The sequence below is a fragment of the Glycine max genome, chromosome 17 (assembly GCF_000004515.6).
Source record: "Glycine max cultivar Williams 82 chromosome 17, Glycine_max_v4.0, whole genome shotgun sequence".
Classification (NCBI taxonomy): domain Eukaryota; kingdom Viridiplantae; phylum Streptophyta; class Magnoliopsida; order Fabales; family Fabaceae; genus Glycine; species Glycine max.
The window spans coordinates 10,428,926-10,450,267 of NC_038253.2; the positions used below are offsets into that span (position 1 = coordinate 10,428,926).

The window sequence follows — 21,342 nt, forward strand, 5'->3', positions numbered from 1 at the left end:
AAAATAACACTTTTAAACTATAGAAACTAAAAGGATAATTAAAATGTAAATTATAGGAACTAAAAAAGACACTTTCAAACTAATAAAGACTAAAAATGTAAGAATCATAAAATTATAGAGATCAAATGAGTAATTTAACCAAATTTTAAAAAAAAGTATTTATATATTATTCAATAATAATATTTTTATATTATCAATAAAAAAAAATACACATTGTGATTGGATATGAATTTAATTTTTATTAGTTGAAGCAAGCTTTGCTAGCATGAGTTTTTTTTATTGGGTGGAAACTTTGTTAGCATATGTTAGAAATGATTTAATTACATGTTAGTTATTGTATATTTTTTTACAATTTATATCATCTATTGTGTAATTACATTATGTTACAAGAGGCTAATTTAATTTTTGATGCACTTAAATTCAATTTTAAATAGTATAAGCTTTTTTTTTTCTTTAGAAGAAGATTCGTTGGCCCTGTGTATTGTGTTAAATGGGAAACTCTATCTTAAATGGCCTGTTTGGAGCGGCGTTCAAAAATCATGTTATAGTGGATTGGCGTCAAAATCATAATGCAATACTAAGCATGTATTTATGTCATATTCCCCAACATTTTAGTTACTTTTAACTTTTTTTAATTAGTTAAAAAATCCATTTAACTCTTCTATAATTAAATTTTTTAAAATAATTTTTTAAGGTTCTTAAAATATTACTTTAAATAATATTTTTTTTAAAATGTTAGTTTCTATTTACTATTTTTTTATTTTTAATATATTTATCAAATTTCTTGTTTATCTTTTTTAAATAAATCATTATTTTAATTTTTTTAGTCATTTTATATTTTTCAATTACTTCAACAACTAATTTTATTAAATATTTATAATTTAATAAGTTAACTTTTCAACTTTCAATTAACTAGAAGCTAAAAAAATTAATTTATTAAAATATAAATGTTTAGTAAAATTAACTGTCAAAATAATTGAAAAGTGTAAAATGATAAAAAAAAATTAAATCATAATTTATTTTTAAAAAATAATAAAGAAAATAAAAAAAATATATTAAGGATAAAAATAAAAAAATATAAAAAACTAGAAATTAGAGTTCACGTAGAATTAAAAATTATTAAAAAAACTATTGAAAAAACTTATTTATCAAATAATCAAATAATTTTTTTAACTAATAAAAAAACTAAAAACTAACTAAAATATTTTGTAATATTTTTTTAAATAAATCATTATTTTAATTTTTTAGTCATTTTATATTTTTCAATTACTTCAACAACTAATTTTATTAAATACTTATAATTTAATAGTTAACTTTTCAACTTAACTAGAAGCTAAAAAATTAGTTTATTAAAGTATAAATGTTTAGTAAAATTACCTGTCAAAATAACTGAAAAGTGTAAAATGATAGAAAAAAATTAAATCATAATTTATTTTTAAAAAATAATAAGGAAAATAAAAAATATATTGAGGATAAAAATAAAATAAAATATAAAAAATTAGAAGTTAACGTTTTAAAAAATATTAAAAATTATTTAAAAAAAACTATTGAAAAAACTTATTTATCAAATAATCCAATAATTTTTTTAACTAATAAAAAAACTAAAAACTAACTAAAATATTTTGTAATATTTTTTTAACCAAGAAGTTCTCAACATAGTATTAGATTCATTCTCTTTAGTTAATATCTTAAGTTTAACTATTATAAATAAAAATACATAGTATTAGATTCATTCTCTCTAGTTAATATCTTAAGTTTAACTATTATAAATAAAAATACATGGTTGCAAGGTAGGACAACCATACTTTTTCGTGAGTCATTTACCACCTCACTCTATTAGGATTCTATATTACATTGGATTTATTTTCGTAACATGGTATTCTATTTATTGATGCTCACTCTATGCATCTCAGGGATGCATATCTAGTCACAAGAGATATAATTCATTGGCGATACACATCACCTATTCAGGAAAAAAAAAAAAAGCAATGATGGGAGGTATCCCACAACGTGTGCCTGTGTCCTTTTCTTACTAACAAAAAAAAGTTATAAATTTGAAAAAGAAAACACATAACACCAATTCATTATTATTTAAAAACTACAACCAGCAGAACCATGGCCGATTTAATTTACCAAGCTATATCTTCTTTAGTCTTTACAAACTTTATTGAGAGGCTTTTTTCTCTACTTTTCCGATTATTAAAAGATTTCACTAGATTTGAACATCAACTGGTTATGTTTTCCATTGAAAATGACACTAAAAAAGTAAATTAGAAAATACTATATCATCCAGTTTTAAAATTAAAAACATATAACACACAACAAACAAACTCCGAACTTTGTGACCTAATCATAATACAAGTAAGAGATGCAAATCATGCCGGCTCCCGAAAGCAACTTGTACAAGTGAGCATAGAGTATGGACAATGATGGCAAAATATAATTGATTGAACTTTTTTTAAGTATGAAAACTACAAACTATTTAATCATCAATTATAGGGCACCATAAAGGCAAAGAGGCCAACAAGTTCAAGATATGATAGTGCCAATAGGACAAGGAAATATTACTTTGGGAAAGGTTTTACAAAGGGTTGGGTGGACATGATGCATGATATATTGATGCATGTGAAAGTTTGGAAGGTTTCGAGGTTGGATATATGCATATGCAATCTAGCTCCATTATCAGCTTTGGGAGCCTAAACCGCATAAGCACCATTTGAGGGAGTGATGGAGGGCACTTTAGCACAATGATTCATTTATCATGGCCTCCAACTAAGCCTTGTGTAACATATTGGTTTCTTGGGACCCAATTTCGTGAACCCCAAAGTCCTTTATGTTCAAGCAGATTGTTTAGGTGCCATTTGCCAGATGTAGCATAAGAGTGTCCTTAATATGGTTTTCAACTTTTCACAAGGAACGGATGGGGAAAAGATCGCATTGTACCTCTTCTTTTTGTTTCTTTGTATGAAACTTTCCTATTCCCTTTGTCTGCGTTCCCAAGAAGTAACAACTTGTGACTCAATATGAATATTAACGAACGATGTAAAAATACCCTTTATTAGTTATAAATAAATAAAACTGTATATACATTTTTTTTTACTCCTAACATTAGTATCCAATATCTATTTAGTTGATCATCTTTAATAATATTTTTTCTCTCAATTAGATTTTTTTTTCATCCAAAAATTCAAACTTAATAAACGGCATATGCATAGTTTGATAAACTTTACCACAATGATTAAATTTTTTTTTTATCACATTTTGGTTAGTTAATAAAATATGTATGTGCCGTATCTAAACTTTTATATATACATACAAATTAATTGGGTGTGAAATAAAAGTCCTAATTACCTTCTAGGAATACAAAACAAAATAACAAAATAGCTTTTAGGCAATTTTTTCTGAGGGAAAAAATGCAATAAAAAACATTTACGTATAGTTAAAATTAGTTATAGCAAATTAATTGTTTGAGGTGTGGGTTTGACTTGTGTTGATGAATCCAAATTATCTATTCTGATATTGTTTTAATTTAACTAGTATTTTTAAGTTTGAATATATAGTTGTATTAAATATTTATGGAACCAATCTTAAAGATGTGTTTAGTTAAAAGGAGAAGAGAAAAATAAAAAAGAAATTGTATGTAATCTATCATCTATGTGGGATCCACACTTCATACGCTTTATTTAACTAAAAAAAAATTTTATTTTTATCTTTATTATTATTATCTTCTAAACCAAACATGCTTTTGCTGTGATCATACAACCAAAACGCTTAGGCGTTCGTGACTTAAAGGTTTAGAATTCATCTTTGTTATTATATTTTGAAAAGTTGGAAAAATTATATCAACTAGTTGAGATGGCCGAGTTGGTCTAAGGCGCCAGATTAAGGTTCTGGTCCGAAAGGGCGTGGGTTCAAATCCCACTCTCAACAAATCAATTTTTTTTTGTATATAATATTTATTTTTTTGATCCATTTACAAAAGCTTCCAACCTTTTCGTGTGGACATAAAAGCTTTTTGCAACTTTTTTTTTTTTTGAGAGAAGCTTTTTGCAACTTCTTAGTGAAGCTGTGATTGCAATTTAAATTGACTCTACATCTAAAATGTAAATTTACTTTTACTTCTGCTTCTATTTCAGTAAATACTAAATGCAAAACAGTTGTACCTTATTCTTCTTCATCATACATATTATTTTATCCAACCCATCAATTCATATAAAATGGTATAAAAATATTTACATTGTCAGTACCTACTAATTAGATTCAAATTATAATTATTTATCACTAGAGAAATTAAATATATATATTTTTATTTTAAATGTGTGACGGTGTTATTTATGACATTTTTCCTTTCAAAATTTATATTTAATTTTTTTAAAATTAATTGTGTACATTTTCTTATAATTTCAAATATCACTTCTTTTAAGTTTTGACTATATTCTTTAATTGCACGCTTATTTTCTTGAAGAAATATATAAAGCTATAATTTATACATTTTTTGAAAAACACAAAACAAATGTTACTTATTAATATACTTTATCTTTTTATTGCATTAATATACTTAATCTAAATAAATAAATAAATATTAACATACGTAATTGCTAACATACTATGCCTAGAAATAATTTATTATTACACGAAAACAATCATATTTTTTTATCAAGTCAAACAATCATATTAAAACTTTTTTTTATAGGAATCATATTAAACGTTATCAACATAATAATAATTCAAAAACTTGATGATACTTGTTAAAACAGTCCAGAAAATTTCAAGTCATATGTTCCTTCTCTTTAAATCTTTCTAATATTTAATAGGAGATTAAAAAAGGTAAAATTTTGATTCTCACATGTTTTCTCTCTTTTAAATCTTTAATTAATCGAAACAAGAGATTATTATAGAGTTTCTCTATCTTCTCTTTCTCTCTCTTTTCTCTCCACACAACTAAAGTACTAAACACTGTGTTACATATATTGCCTTTTATTTTTAAAATAATTTGATTTTAATTTGACTACAAATTATACAACTTTTATTGGCTAGGTTTTTTCTCAATTAAGTTACATTACCTTTTTCTCTCCCTCATCTCATGCTTAACTAGCCCACACAGATTTGACCACTATTCTGCATGCATGTACCTTGTTTACATGTTGCCATTAGGGAAAAAAAAAGAAGAAGAAGAAGATCGTGGTGGATTTCCCACCCACATGATGCTTAGATATAGAAAATGAAGAAGACGAATAAATAAATAAAACGTAGGGTCTCTACCCCACAGATGAAGGGTCGTAAGTGTGAGAGTCAGCGAAGCACAATGATCAATCATGTTTAGCCCCTCTCTATATTTAGGCCATTTGCCACTCTCCCACGTGCCAACCTGCCCAAAGCGTGGGCGTGGGTTGCTGAATGCTTATGTAGAAAGTGCCTTTCCCTTTTAGCTCCTCACCCCAACCCTACCATAAAGCTATATAATTTCATGCCACCAAAATAAAAATTTACATATTATAGTACAATAAAACTCGATCGATGGGGGAAAAATATATTAATTTAAACATGAAAAATAGTTTTTTTTTCATTTTCTAACATAATATACTTCATATAATAACTATAACAATAATAATATTTTGTAATTGTGATGATTTTGTTAAATGTTTACTGCTTGAATTTTAAGAAGGAAAAAATATTTTATGAAATGTTGATTTATTTATTTTATAAAATATTTACTGAAAAAACAATTAACAAAGTCCACAATATTCGATGTCTTAAAGTATACTTTATATTGCTCCTCTCCGAAAAATAAATCACTTGCTCAAACATTTCGAACTTTCATTCAGCTGATCATCACCTGAAAGCAGAGGACCAAGTTTATATTTTCAATAACTTCTAAAATATTGATTTTAATATGTTAATTAAAAAGGTAAATAATGAATAATAACTCTAGCTAACTAATTAGTATTAAATCTACATAAATTGAACCAATAAAAAGGATTTAGTTAAAAATGCATAAGTAATTATAAATTTTTATATATTTGTATTCAATTCCAATGAATTTAAAAATCAAATCGCCAAGTGATTATATTGGTTGTGATTGAAGCAAACTATAACTCAAAACACCCAAGTATTTTTTTTTAGTGTTTTAGCTTGAAAGTTTCAGTCTTAAATATGTTGTTGTATTAAATATTTTAAAAAATTGTTATCTTTAATACTCTAGTCTGACTCAAACAATATTATTTATCGAGTGATACCAATGTTCATAAAAGGAAAAAAAAAAACTATAACTCAACCTGAGATTTATCTAGAATGTCAGGAATTAGAATTTTGGAATCATCACTTTAGAAGGAACTTTATCAATGGCCGAAGAGTTAAATTCACAGCTATGTTTGTGGAGATACCTAGCCAATGATGGAAAAATTCCTAAATGCACTAGATGGATGTAAGGCTGAACGCTTAAAAATTAATAAGGTCATGGGAAAAAAAAAATTCCTCTTAATAAATATTAAATAAATATGATTACATAAAAAAATAATAAATTAAAAAATGAAATGAATGCAAAACTTTCATATCATATCACAACGGAAAAATCTATTTCGTAAGATATGATGTACTAAACTTCTCACACGATAATAATCAAATAATGCAGAAAAAATGTATAGATATTTACTATATAAATCATCTTATACTTATAATTTAGTAATATTGGATTAGTGTTCATTAATATATTGCCCATTAACCAAGGGATTCAATATTAAATTTTTATCTTAAATATGAAATAAATCATATCAAAAGAAAAATACTATAATTTCGATAAAGATTAATAACTACTTTTAACTGTATTTCATATCAATATTACGACTCTATACTAATAGAGTGAAATATTATACTAATAATAAAGGATGGATCAAAAAAATAATTGAAAGATGGAAAAATAAATAAACTTTGACCTTAAAAATACAAATACAATTAATACATGATCATGTTTAGAAACTCTGAGGCCTTAAAGATAAATTTATATTTAAAATTAAATTTAATATAACTTATCGATTTTTGTTTTATTTTTTGATCATCTATTAAATTATTGACCAAAGTTTTAACATTAAATATTTCTAACATTTCACTATTAATATATAAAATGGTAATTTGATTCAATCTATCTTTTAACATAAACAATTAATATAAAATAAGACTGGAGTAACTTTAGTTTTAAAAATCCGCTTTCAATAATAACAACAAGACTAAAATACACTTTTACTCTGTTATATTTTTTATTAAATTTTTCTATCCTTTATCTTTTAATTTTTTTAATTTAGCCCTTTATATTTTTAAATTGATTCAAAAAAGTTATTAAATAATGATCATTTTTCACTCTTGGAAACATAGTTTTGAATCTTTTTTAATTAATCTCATACGTAAAATTTATTTCATTATATTCACTCAGATGAAAACTATGAGACCTAATTACCTTTCAAACAAAAAAAGGGTCATAAATATGATGGAAATCAAGTGAAAAAAAAGTCTCGCAAGCAAAAAAAAAATTATATTAGATTTTTCATTTTATCAATTGTTTATTGAATTTTATTTTTATATGGTTTTTATTATGTTTATGACTTTTTTGTTCAAACATTAAACAGGTTTTATAGTTTTTATGTAGATAAATCTAATGAGATAAATGTTACATCTCAAATCAATAAAAAAATATTAAAAACTGTATCCCAAAATTAAAAATAATCATTATTTTGAATTTGAAAATACCATTTTGGTTGACTTTAAAAAATAAATTATTAAATGAACTTTTAAAAAATAAAAGACTAAATTGAATATAATACAAAACATAAAAAAACTAAAAATATATTCTAGCCTATTAATAATTATAAGTATTGTTGTAATATTCTATAAGTAATACGTATTTGAATAATAATATAATAATATTTTAATACTTTTAGTGAGATATTTTTTTATATTTATTGCAATACATTTATTTTAAAAAATAAATCAATACCCTCAATATTATAGTACTTACTAAAACTTAAAATATTTTTAAAATTAATATAATATTTTTTAATAAATAATTATCCAAAATTTTCAATTGTTTAATTAAAACTACACAGTCTTAATAATAAAACATCAACATAATTGAAATTGATAACAATTTAAATTAAGTATAAAATTTTTTGTAGCCTTAATTAAATGATTCAGGACCTACTACTTTGATGGTAACAGTTATCACAACCAAATATAAATGTGCAACATACAAGACACAAATATATACGACATTTACACAATAGTATTTTAGAATCATACAAGCCACAACATATCTTTTTTTGAATGTAAGTGACTTAAGTTATTTATGAAATATTTCATTTTGAATGTTCATTCAAGTTAATTTATTTGTTTAAACAATGACCAATCATCATTCTTTCACTTATGGATGCTCATAATTGAATTTATTTGATATAATAAAAAAGCTCATGGAAAAAATAAGAAATTTAACAAAACTGGATAATTATTTTAAAATAAATATATTTGTTTGGTTTAATTTTCAATTTTTATTTACAACACTGATAGAAACCAAACTGGTACTATTAGTTACACATTTAATACAATTTACGTACTTGTAAAATAATAAAATTTATCCTATTGTTTTTATTAAACTTTGTTATGTTTTGCAAAGTAAATGCACTTATATAGAAGACAATGAAAATGAATATTTAAAACCTTAAGTATCATCTTTAGGACTTGTCTATTATTATTAAGTCAAATCCTTAGTTATTTAAAGAATAAAAAAAATGGTGTTAGATTAAAATACAATCAAAGAAATTAAGATGGAGAAAAGTAAAATGAAGAAATATTCCAAAGAACAATTTCCTACAAGCAACAATTCAGTGTGAAAACCTGAGGTATCAAGTTTCATCTATGCAATCATTGACATGTTAACCAAATCAACTTATAATTTGATTTCTTCTTAAATACCAATCACTTATTCCAAAACTAGTAGCATCCAATGATTATGCAATAATTTTAATATTTCCCCCCTAAATTATTATCTTTTGATGATCATGCAAGACAATAATTAAGAAAAACATAAAACAACCTAATAAAATTGTTTAATTAAATAAATGATTGAAAATATAAAAAATCATGATTATGATTTATCCATATCTTACAAACTTTTTAACTAACGGTAAATACCCATTTTAGTTTGCCAAAGTATTTGAAGAAATCAAGTTGAGAATCAAACTAAGATAGAAGCAAGTAATTAATTTGGATAAAATTCAAATATGAGAAAGTGATTTTTTTTTTATCTTTATGCTCCACGAAAGTGAATTAACTTAAGATATTTTTTTCTTTTAAGATAGAAATTAAAGATATATCTAATTGAATTAATCCACACTTTTGTGGTAGCTTTATTAAATTTAAAACTACTTTTTGGGTTTTAATTCCTAAGTTCCCTCCCAACAATTAGGTTCCAACATGAACTTGTATTATAGGTGGTTAAAAAAACAAAGAACGAAATTGTATTATAGTATAGTGGTATTAAGGTAAGAGTTTTCATTTTTCACTTCTCCACCAGCGCGCACGTGCGATCGTAATTATTACACACCCACATTCATATACTCCATGTTCATCTCAGTCTCCTGTAAAAAGAAAAAGTGAATATTAATTAAAATATTAAGAAAAATAAAAAAAAAGATAGCACCAGCTTTTCACCATCTGCATTCTCAAACTCACGAGGTCCCTCTCATCCCAATAACGCGATCCGTTATTTTCCCTCCCTTTCCTCAATCTCATAACGGATTTTCCCACCCTTCCAAACCCGCATCCCCACCTCCTACCTAAATTACTCTTTTGTCCTCATCCATTTTTTATTCTTACTACTATTTACGGTACAAAAGAGACAGACACAACATAACAAAGTCAAAGAAATCAGGTTAATTATTGGGTGTAAATGTTTGTGTACTTCCCTCTCTTTTTTCACGTGCGATAAGATTATATAAAATCAATTGTTTACTCCTTCATCAACTTTTTTTTTTTTTTACTTAAAACGTTCTAAATTACCATCAATCAAAAAACTTTTTGCCATAGTTAAAACTAAATCAAAATATTTGAAAAATACAATTTAGCCTAGTACAATTAAAAAACAACTTACACAAATATAAACAAATAATCAATTAAGAGCGTCAAAATTAAAACAATGCTACTGCATCTACATATTTCAACCCAAATTCCATATAACCCAATTATCAAACTCATAAGTTTTATATCATTAACTGCAAAATAACAATTTCCTTGATTTTTTAAATTAAAAAACATAATACCTTAAATTTAACTAGTCCCTTAATAAATACAGACAAATAATTCTTATATCAAATATAGATAGAATATTAGTTATGTTAACCGTCTGCCTGTCTGCTAACTTGTTACAAATATTTTTTTTTCTTCATAAACTACAACAACATTTTATTAGCATTGAACACATAAGTTAACTAGTTTAATATTGTTTCAATTTGAATAATAATTTTAAGTTTGAGTCTCAAATACAAAATTGTATTAAATATTTAGAAAAAATATTTCATTGGTTACAATAATTTTAATAGGTTTAAATATAATTACCTCCTATGAAAATACTCGTGGTATCTAAAAATGTTAAAAATATTTTAAATTTTCTTATATGACATAAAAGTCAGACATAAATTATAACTAATAAATATTTAACTCTTTTATATGTTGGTGATAGCCTGATAGGGTTAAACTTTTAACTTGTAAACCATTTTTATTGTGTCTGGAAATATTAATATTTAGTTATTGTCTGATAGTAGTAATAATTTTGGTTCGTACTAGAAAGAAAAATTAACAAATATTCAATATTAACAAGGGTAAAGTGGTAATTTAATGCCGTGAAGTTGTTTATATATAGCTTCCGCTACGGGGATTCAGTTGTAACTCCCTCTTTCGTTACACTACTACTGCTACCCGATCAAAACAGTTTTTCTTCTCCTTCTTCTTCTTCTCTCCTTCAATGGAAGACGAAATCAACAGAGAACTCGACCTTCTCCCATCCTCGCGCTCCGAATCCTCCCTCCTCCGCCTCCGCTCGGCGGTCTCCTCCTCCTCCACCACAGACTGCGGCGGCGGCGGAGGCGGAGGCGCCACCCCCTCTCTCGACCTGCAGCTCTCCATCAGCGTGAGGCCGCCCGCGGCCGTGCTCATGTGCGACGGCGTGGACGCGCTCAAGTGGCAGGCCGCGGAGCAAATCCGCCTCGCTGCGATGGAGAAAGCCTACGCGGAGCGGGTGAGGGAGCTCACCCGCCGCGAGATGGAGATGGCGCAGTCGGAGTTCGCACGTGCGCGCCAAATGTGGGAGCGTGCGAGAGAAGAGGTTGAGCGCGCCGAGAGGATCAAGGAACGAGCCACCAGAAAGGTAGATTCCACGTGCATGGAGATCACTTGCCATTCCTGTAGGCAAAGGTTCAGGCCCGCTTAAATGAAAATTTGATCCACAAAAAAAAAAATTCACATTTCTCTGTTCCCGTTTTTTTTTTTTTTTCTTTCTATTTTCTAACCAACCAACTCGACCAAGCAGAATAACACCCCTCTTAATTAACCCTTTTTGCTTCATCACAAATTATTTAGTTTAGTTACAGTTAGTTAATTAGCACCGTACGTGTGTGTCTCTCAGTGTGTAAATGTTTTAATTTAATTTCCTTCTATGCTTTGTTATATGTTTGGCGATGAACAGACAGCACAATTAATTAATACTTACGTACCCGAGTGAGGTCCCGTGAGAGCGAATGGAAGAGTTAATAATACCTAATCAATTCAGTTTCTTTTAAATTATTTCTGCAAATCTGTTTCTGTTTACCTTTTTGAGTTAAAAGGATAAATCAGAGTCCAGAAATTGAACAAGTGTGGTCGAAACTAGTGCCGGAACTGTAGTTTTCAACTTTTTCGTAACGTGTTAGTTACATTATTGCATATCTGCCGATAATTGAATGCAGAAAATTAACAAAGGACGATCTTCGCCCCAAAATCGTTAGATGGCTGTCTATTCGATCTATCTTATTCATATGCGCTATGGTACAGTACTATTGTATTGGTAAAATTAATACTTAAGCTAGCATATATATATATATATATATATATATATATATATATATATATATATATATATATATATATGTTAATGTTAGTTTGGGTGTGGTTTAATTGATTAGGGTGGTTATGTAATGTAATGTAACGGTATGTTTTATATACAGTAGTGAGACTGATCGTGAATAACGGAATGATGATAAACTTGGTGAGACAAGACCCCAAGTTGAGAACTTCGATGACGATAGAACAAATGAATCGGAACAAAAAGCATAGTAGCACCAATCACCACAAAGACGAGATATATAGCTGTATCCACTTGTATTCAACTTCTTAACTTTTGCACAATATCGCAGACACCGAACACCCACTATCCCTGTCCATTTTGGATCGGATTACTGACTAAAAGCATCAATCAGAACAGTGAACAGTAGTGCTCCTTTTCGAAGATGTTGCAAGACTGGAATTAGCTTGATATGTCGGCAACCCCCCCTTTTTTTCTCTGTACGAAAATAAAAAAGGTTTACATTAAGGAAAGTAATTAAGCAAAGAAAGACTACTAATTTTGGTCGATGAAAAAATCATATATATTCTTATCTACCAATCCTGAGATTCAATATTAGAGTTCCAACTTTGTAAGAGTCAATTTTCGTAGTTTGTGATTGTCAAGCAACCCTCTAAGTAATATATCACTCAGATACGTACAGTGAAAAGGGTCAACACAAGGGAGTGACACAATAATACAGTAGCCACTTTGATTCTATTATGAACTGAAAAAGTATCCAGTGGGGGCAAATCATAGACTTTGCGAAAAGTACGTTTGAGAAACGTTAGGGAAGGCATGGAGTCACAATCCTGATAAGTCAAATTTGTATCTAGTCCTCGATTTATTTCCATATGATTTTATTATATTATATTGAGTAATAATCTAGATATTATGGGCTGATGAATTGGCTTACTAACTACTAGTGGTCTTTTGTTACCAACTATTGCACGACATGCTTCAAAAGTAAGTTACTACCTCGGTGTCCTTTTGATAAAACAACAATATCGGTATTTGCACATTATTAATTTTTAGTATATTATTTAATTTATATATATTTTTAAATAATAAAAAAGAAACATATATTTTAATAATTTGTATTAATTATTTTTCAAATAAGAAAGTGCAAATAAAGAATGATGCGAAAAAATTTATGTACAAAGAATAAATAAATGGGACTTATAATAATTACAACGTTTGTTTGTTCAGCTTCTTTCTGGAAGTTGGATCTAACAAAATGGCTCATCTTCTGCTCTAGGGTACTGAAAATCAGCTTTCTTTTTAATGCCACTGTTCTGAACATCGTAGAATGAGTGTCATCCATAAGTTATTATCATCAAAAATCAGATATTTGTTTGCAGCTACTTGGCGCAACAGTTTCAATTATTTTATATTTCTATAGAAAATTCAAACTTATCAGAAAATGATGGATATATAATCAAAACGGTTTTCTCAAACAAAATAATTATAGTCTCTCCTTGTCCATGAGGAAAACTTGGGTCCTTCTAGGTTCTTTTTTAAATTTGGAGGGGGGGGGGGGGGGGGGGGGGGGGGGGGGGGGGCAAAAAATTTTTTTTTTTTTTCCCGAAAAAACCAAAAAAAGGGGTTAATTTTTGAAACCCACATCAAAAAAAACTTTCTCCCCCCACCCCTGGGCGTGGAGGAAGAAAAAAACGGACCTCCGACATATGTCCAGCTGAATCACAGTTACATTGTCTTATATATTTTATTTGGTTACAATCATAGAAATGCTAGAACAATCAATCAATTTCGTTCAGAAAGTCGATAGCACGATAAAGATGTAGGACATGTTTGCCGATCCATCAAACTAGTCATCATGACAAAACCTTAACATTTGTCTTTTCAGGTTGTCCGCATATAATTGTCAAGCGATACTGTTTTGCTTGGATTGTGGAGAATCATATGTGTATATATACGATGCTTACACATGCATGAACCATCACATATATATAGAGAGAAGATATCTTCTTTTAATATTTCATTGTTAATATCTGGGACAGGCAAATCTTCATCGAAATTGCAGGGATATGCAGTGTATAGTACACTACACCCGTACTTATGATTAGTAAATTTTCTATAGAGTAGTGATATTCATATCCACCCCATTTTGGGGTGGATTGAGGTGGAAACATGAGGGGGATCATAGTAAAAGAAAAGAACAAAAATTTGAGATAGAAAATGATAGATGCAATAAATGATGTGATTAAAAAGATAGAGAAAAAAATAGATGGAAGAGCAAGTAAATAGATGATTCATGATTATAATTATTCATTTCTATGATAACACCATGAAGACAAGCAGTATATATATTATTTTGCCACGTATGACATTCAAGTTCAATACAGTTAACAAGAAATAATTTGCTTTAATTAGAATTAGAACTACTTTAACTACTAGAAAGTTGAAAAAATCTAGCTACCTAGGTATTTGTTAGGTTATAGCAAATAAAATCTGCTACAATCCAAGCTGGTTAATTAAGTACTTTGGATAGGAGAGGAAAACCATAATAATAAAAAATAATAATGAATGTTCATCTTGTCATGTGAAGATTCAGGTTCAGCGAAGATGATGATAAAAAGGTTCTCTCTGACATAAAGGAGGAAAAATATTTCCAAAAATGAGGGAACCGTTTTCCATCTCTATCTAGGCAGGGAAGAAGAAAAGGAAAAAAATGGAATGGAATGAGCAAGATTGTTCAATCAAATCAGTTAACCAATCAGGTAAATGGCTAGTTTTGGAAAGTATAGGAAAGTTCGGATCCTGTTAAACTAAAACTCTTGTAGAGTCACACCATGCGAGATTATTATGTGGAGCACACCTTAATTCCATTATTGGACTTTGCAAGTATTTGCTCTCTGGGGATGCTTAATTACGAAATCCAGGAGGAAAGAGATAAATTGAAGTTCTTGTTACGGCCACGTACATATTGTCGTGTAGGGATATCGATGTTTACAAGTATAATAGTATATGTTCATTTATATATATATATATATATATATATATATATATATATATATATATATATAATGCTTCTTAATTTATTCCTTTCATAATGCCACTATCCATCATAGAGAGGGCGGGAATAGGGGCTTGGGACAGAAGAAGATGAGGAACAACTAAAAATATCAGCTACATTTTGCACTATTAATCTATCATACTGCCACTTACCTTAAATTTAATTGATTTTTTTCCCCATGAATTCTAAGGTATTGAGTGCATACGATGTATATGATCTGAGTTCGGCAATGTAGGGTACATATGATATGAGATATTTTGAGTTGCAGTAAGAACAATATTAGAAGTAAGTTTTCCTTGGACTTAGTACAGTAAAGTAAGTTTTTGCAAGAATTTGCTTAATTAATCTAATTACTTACATAATTATTCAATTATAAATTATTATATATAATTAATTAATTGGATTTTAAAATAAATTTTTTAAAAAACATTACAAGAATACTTTTTTTTTATATAGATTGACTGCGTATGTTCAAGTCAATTAAATTCAAAATTTATATATTTAATTATCTTTGAATTAGTGATAAAAAATAAACTTAGTCGTACTTTTTTCTCCCAAAGTTTCACAAGTCAACCCTTTATATTAGTGCATAACAATGTAAAGTTTTACACTATTTGTATTTACTAATACGTTTTTGTCGTCATCCACCCTAGAGTATTTCCATAAGAAAATTGATTTTCTAATTTTTCACAGTCATAATCTTTTATTCTGAACTACACAGAGTCAAAGATAAACCACGTTTTTTTTTTCTACATCTTATTCCTATATATCTTTTGCACATCTTGTGCTAAGTTGTGCACAAGTCATAAATAAGTTCGTTTTTGCTCAACAAAAACAAAATATTAGCCACGTAGGTCATATAGAATAATTTGCGGCCTTATAAGAAGTCTTTTGAGAGAGGTCCACGCCTCAAGCATTTTTCCTTTTCAACACCTGCACTGAAAGATTATTAAGTGTTGTTCCCCAACTGAGATTCATCAAAAAGTATCATTAATCGTGCTTAATTGATTGAATCCTAACCCACCCAACATTTTAGGAAGACAAAGAATCTCCTATTTTACCATGTGATTTCTACAACGATCCTCTGTACTCTCCCAAATGAAATTTCTTTATCACTCCTCGATATCTTTACATATTCCTATAGGGATTTTGGAATGTTTCACTAGGTTGGTCTTGGTCCCCAAAGCAGACTTAACAAGAGTTATTTCATGCATCCTTTTCAAAATATGATTGTAATTGAATTTCTTTTTTCTCCAATCGTCTCTTGAATGGAAGAAAAGAGAGAAAGTTTAAAACAAAAGTTGAAGGAAAGAGAGAAAAATATAGATTTTGCTAAGTTTCCATGATATTGAAGTGTCTCTTTGATTGAAGCTCCCCAAGCCTCTCTAACTCTCTATGTTCAAGCAAAACAAATTCTAATATGTGATGTCAAGTAATTCCACTTTCTAGATATGAAAAACACATTTGAAATTAGATTGGAATGCTAAGTAACTTCAGATTAATTTAAGGGTTTGAGTAACATGAGAAAAACATCATTTATACCATTTTTTTTAAATATAGATACTCTAACCATTTCGATTAACTACATTTCAATGTTCAAACAAAAATACTTATATGACTTTAAAAAAACAAAAATAAAAATACTTGCATTATCTAAAAAAACTCCAAGTTTAGCGAGGTAAAATCATATAAAGGGGACAAATTTTAGCACATGGTATTACTCTAGTTGGTGGTGAACTTGTTTTGGAAAAAACGTATTAATAGCATTATTTTGTTGTAGAAAGGTTATAATTTTGAAGGTGTGTAATTTTTTTTATCAGTTAATATTAATTATTAATTTTTATTAAAATATTAGTAAAAAAATTCAAACTCACAGTCTATTTTTCCTTCTAATTTTTACCCTTAAACCATCATTCTCACCAAGTCAATAACCTTGAAATTTGAAACTCCTTGAAGGTGTTTAGATTATTGATAAGTTTTTTTTGGGAGGATTTAATTTCATAATATTTTGGATTTGATAAATTGTTATATAAATCATAATTGGTTTATGCTTTGTTATATATATATTTTCAAATACTCAGTCAAACAGGCATATACTGTGCAAGTTTATTATGTTATCTTTGAGGAGCAAATGTGCAATTATTTGTAGAAGACAATGAAACAAGCTCAGATGATCACGGAACAAAGCAGGATATTCAAGTGGCTGAAAAATTATTTTCCAAATTTCACGGGGGATGCCACCCAGCTTACTGTGTATGATGAGGCTCAAGCACGATCGCAAGATACACAATTACGTTATACTGCTTACTGTTTAGGATGGAGGGTGAAAAATATTTTCTCTTTTGCAAAGTCTCACCCTTAATCACATTATTCTTGACAGTGGGCCGAAAACAGCTCATTATCTATCTTTATATATTCATTCTAGTTTCATTTAGATTGACTTAATTAATTTGTTATACTATTCTCTTTTGCGTCTCTTTTTCAAGTAAAATTCGGCAACTCACTCTCTCTCAAACCATGGCAAAATCGCGTCTTTTATTGGTATCGTTGCCTATATATATAGCCTTATACGAAATTATAATGATAACTGGATGGGTGTCAGTATCACTGTATGGGGGAGTTATAAAATTGGTTGGGTAGTAAAAGGAGAAGGGAGGGAGTAAAAGGTCTCATGTTCAATTTTTCTTATTAACAAAAAATTAATAATTAACAACAAATATTTATCGATAAAAAAAAAAAATCACTGTATCGGTGTCCAACTCTTTGGAAGCATGCTTTGATGTAATAACAAGAATTTTCTGTCTATTGTAATTTGTAAATACCATTTATTTTAAAACTGGGACTTATCTTCCGTGTGCTTTCAGTTGCCATGAGAAGCCATTCTCTCCGTTGTATTGTACTAAAGGCGAAATAGTAATGGTTGCCACTTACTCCACTAACAAAAGGGGTAAGTTCCTAGCCTTTTTTTGTTTGTGTTTGTGATAGTGGGTATAACACTAACTGTTAATCATCAAAATTTGAATATAAATTTCTGCAGTCATTGGTGGGCAACTCCATATGGTCCTTTTCCTGGGGTCTTTTTGTTGAATTTTGATATTTTGCTACCTGTATGATTGGTTTGGTTGCTAGATCAATGGATCTGAAGTTTTGCCTAATTTTTAGTTATATAATTGCATGCCTTGTCTTGATGATCAAGGATTATATGCTTGTACTTTTATATCTCTGTTTTTACTTCTTTTGATGTTTTCTGATTATTTTCTCTTTTCTTGTATTGTGTCTATCAAATGTATTATTTCAACATCATATGATCTAGTGTTGCATTTTGTACGAATTTACCAGGTCAGTGATGATGGTAATTGGTAAGTCTACTCCATCGTTGTTTGGCTGGTGTAGTAGCTATTAGTGTAGATCAGATTGTAATGAGAGGAGTTTGCTAGAGTAGGATGTCTATGTAATAAATATAGAGCATAGAGGCTATGGCCTCCTCCATTTCTAACCACGAGTTTTATCCATTGAGAATCACATTACTACTTATAGAATAGGAGAGAGTGCTTAATTCCTCAAGTAAATCTAGATCAACTATAGATGATGAAGTTACTTATACATGATTTATGATGTATGTAGTGTTTAAGTGTTTTATAATCATATATGCCCTTTCAACTAAACCTTACATGGTCTTATTTGAAGGTCAAAAGGAGCTCACAAGTATAGGAGACATCTATCAATGGGTTAAACAACAGATCTAATGGCACCACACCCAAAACATTACACAAGGAGTCTGTGAATCTTTTTACTTGTGGTCCTCTCAGCCCATTTTGGAATTTGGACCAATATGGAACTTCATTACTCGCACTCTACTATCCAACATTACTCCTCCCCCTCTCTCTTTTGGTTATTGTTTTTGCTTCCATATATTCCTATGATATAAAGCTTTGAAGGTGCTAAGTGAATACGTAATTATGTATTCAGTGGCAAGTGGTAACATGGCATTTGTGCTTATACGTAAAATACTTTTCTGAATCACTCATGGATTGGTAGCTCAAAAAATTGGTGAACATGATGCATCTTCTATCTTGTGGTCCTTGTGTTGCATATTAGTATGCAGAATCCCAACTGAACCTCTTATATTCTTACTGAAAATGTTAGTGGAAAATGCCATAATGACATTGTGGCTGCTGCAACTTTTATTATGGTTGATTAGCACAAATTTTGTGCAATAACTGAGTGTCTGGAGTTTATGTCAACGAGTGTGATTTCCATCGGGGAATTCTATTGACAATCTTAGATAGGCATTGCTTTGCAACACGTTTCTATTTTTCTCTGGGCAACATGATCCATAGTAGTATACAAAATACTGAAGTATTCCTACAAGTTACTTAAAAAATCCAATTTCAGTATTTTGTTGATAAATTATGCATGTGTTCTTTCATAATGATTCTGATTTTGTAAAAGCAATAGATATGCCAAGTTGCCAACACTTATCAGTCACCTCGGAGGATGTTAGCTCTCTCCCCTCTGAAAAGAATTTTGCCTCACACTGAGTATCATGTGAGCCACTGTAATTGTGTAGACTAGCTTCTTCTAGATAGTCAGGGTATTGAAACTGAAACATAGTTTATCCAGTGGCACGTTTAGGGTGAAAAATGCTAATTGATTAGTGATTTCTGTTTCTGTATGTATATCATCTTTATAACAAAAAAATTCAATACTACTTCCCTATAGTACTACCTTCCTCAGCAGGGCAGAATCTTGTGGAATTTGTGTGACCTCTAACTCTGAAATGCCATAACTTCCCTTTAGAATACAACAAATTCTCATCACACAAGAACTCCCATGAAAACCACTTTTCTATCATACGATCTACATCATGTACTACTACATCTGAAACATTCCCAGCTCTAGCTAGTACACTAGCAGTGTAAATAGACCCCATCCTACCCGGTGACTCTGGTGAATCCCCACTAGGTCCATCTACCACCATGACATCCCAGTTCTTCTCATACACTTGTGATGGCAAGTTTTTCAATGCAAGCTTGCATTTTGATTTTTGAAGGAATCTAGGATTTGGTACACATGCAGCCGGGTTCTGCCTTGCATGCTTGAGAAGTTTGTAGCCTGCTTTTGCTGGCATGTTGTACTCAAGTTTGTGTATTTGAGTGTTGTTGGAGATTTTTCTTTCCTTGCTTATTTTATGGGAGTCGTCATCGAGAAAGATGGTGCTACCAGCTGCATTCATGGAAGAGAGGATAAGGTACTGAGGTTGAAAGCCAAATATGAGAAGATTGCATGGGGATTTAAGAGCAATGAGATCAGAAAGAACTTTGAATTCTTTCTCAGTCAGGGTGGTGGTGATGTTGTGAGGTTTCATAGGCTTATCTGAGGATTCAGGTGTATGTGATGCAGTTTTGTTGCAGGTGGACAAAGGTTGAGAACAATTTTGTTGAGGAGCTGAGGACAAAACAGATATCCCAGTGGAAAAAAGTGAAGTCTTGGCATTGAGGCTCAGAAGTCTGAGGATTGATATGATTGAAAGGATCAAAACAAGGATAGGGATGAGTTTCTTTTTGGTTAGATTCATCCCTTTCATTCCTTGCCAATATTTTTTAGCACAAGGTTGATTTTCTTGCACCCGAGATGCGAGTGAAGGAGAAAATTGAACTAGAGGTGATAGGAGAGGACGAAAATGAAGCACATCTGGGGGCATCCTAATTTTTTTTTTTTAATGCTAATTTGCTCTCTCCTTTGAGCAAACGTGCTGTTACATTACATCCTTCTCACAGTGGTGTGAGATTTTTGGTGATAATAACTGATCTTATGTGGTCCTTTGCATCTTGTTGAGTAGGGAGGAAGGGATGCCTTTGCTTCTGTTGTAAGTGTCACCTTTCTTTTCATCCAGCTGCTGCCAGCTACCTAATTGTTGCGGTTGAAGGTTAAACTCAAGAAATTAGCTATATGTGTCTCATTTAGGAAAAATGTTTTCAAATGAATCATTTCTCTGGGTGCTGACATGCGTCCTTAAGTTTGGTTTATAGTCAAATTTTCTATTTGGATGCTTGTTTGGTGATCTTGAGTAAGCTTTAAGATGGCCAACGGGTTGTTGGTGGGTCTCTTTTAAATTTCAGCTCATATGACTCCAGAGTCTTTGTCCTTTCATATGTTATGATTTGAGATTTGTGATGTTGAGCAA

The 21,342-nt window shown here is 29.5% G+C and overlaps 2 protein-coding genes, 1 long non-coding RNA gene and 1 other non-coding gene across 10 annotated transcripts; 3 read left to right on the plus strand and 1 right to left on the minus strand.

The window, feature by feature from the left end:
* Positions 1-3,849: 3,849 nt before the first annotated feature.
* Positions 3,850-3,930, plus strand: TRNAL-AAG (transfer RNA leucine (anticodon AAG)). The gene has a single exon. It is a non-coding gene; the product is annotated as a tRNA-Leu (tRNA).
* A 6,994-nt stretch (positions 3,931-10,924) lies between these two features.
* On the plus strand, positions 10,925-12,786 carry LOC100819947 (zinc finger protein SHOOT GRAVITROPISM 5). Of its 2 annotated transcripts, XM_041011188.1 has the most exons (2): positions 10,925-11,407; positions 12,243-12,786. In XM_041011188.1, exons 1-2 carry the CDS (start codon positions 11,006-11,008, stop codon positions 12,243-12,245), a joined length of 405 nt encoding a protein of 134 aa, XP_040867122.1. In that variant the 5' UTR covers positions 10,925-11,005; the 3' UTR covers positions 12,246-12,786. The 2 variants fall into 2 exon arrangements, with proteins under 2 accessions (XP_040867122.1, XP_003550872.1); XM_003550824.5 differs by lacking the exon at positions 12,243-12,786 and having other exon boundaries at positions 10,925-11,706.
* A 4,505-nt stretch (positions 12,787-17,291) lies between these two features.
* Positions 17,292-19,345, plus strand: LOC121173831 (uncharacterized). 6 transcript variants are annotated; one of them, XR_005889339.1, is made up of 3 exons: positions 17,292-17,408; positions 18,020-18,102; positions 18,843-19,345. It is a non-coding gene; the product is annotated as an uncharacterized lncRNA (long non-coding RNA). The 6 variants fall into 6 exon arrangements; XR_005889340.1 differs by having other exon boundaries at positions 17,340-17,478; XR_005889337.1 differs by lacking the exon at positions 17,292-17,408 and adding an exon at positions 17,522-17,696.
* Positions 19,346-19,863: 518 nt separating this feature from the next.
* On the minus strand, positions 19,864-20,742 carry LOC100775386 (glucuronoxylan 4-O-methyltransferase 2). The gene has a single exon (XM_003549808.2). It carries the CDS (start codon positions 20,740-20,742, stop codon positions 19,864-19,866), a length of 879 nt encoding a protein of 292 aa, XP_003549856.2.
* Between the last annotated feature and the right edge of the window lie 600 nt (positions 20,743-21,342).

Excerpts from the sequence above, each read along its gene's own strand:
- LOC100819947 (XM_003550824.5), top strand. The coding sequence starts at position 11,006 with ATGGAAGACGAAATCAACAGAGAACTCGACCTTCTCCCATCCTCGCGC.
- LOC100775386 (XM_003549808.2), bottom strand. The coding sequence starts at position 20,742 with ATGAAAGGGATGAATCTAACCAAAAAGAAACTCATCCCTATCCTTGTT.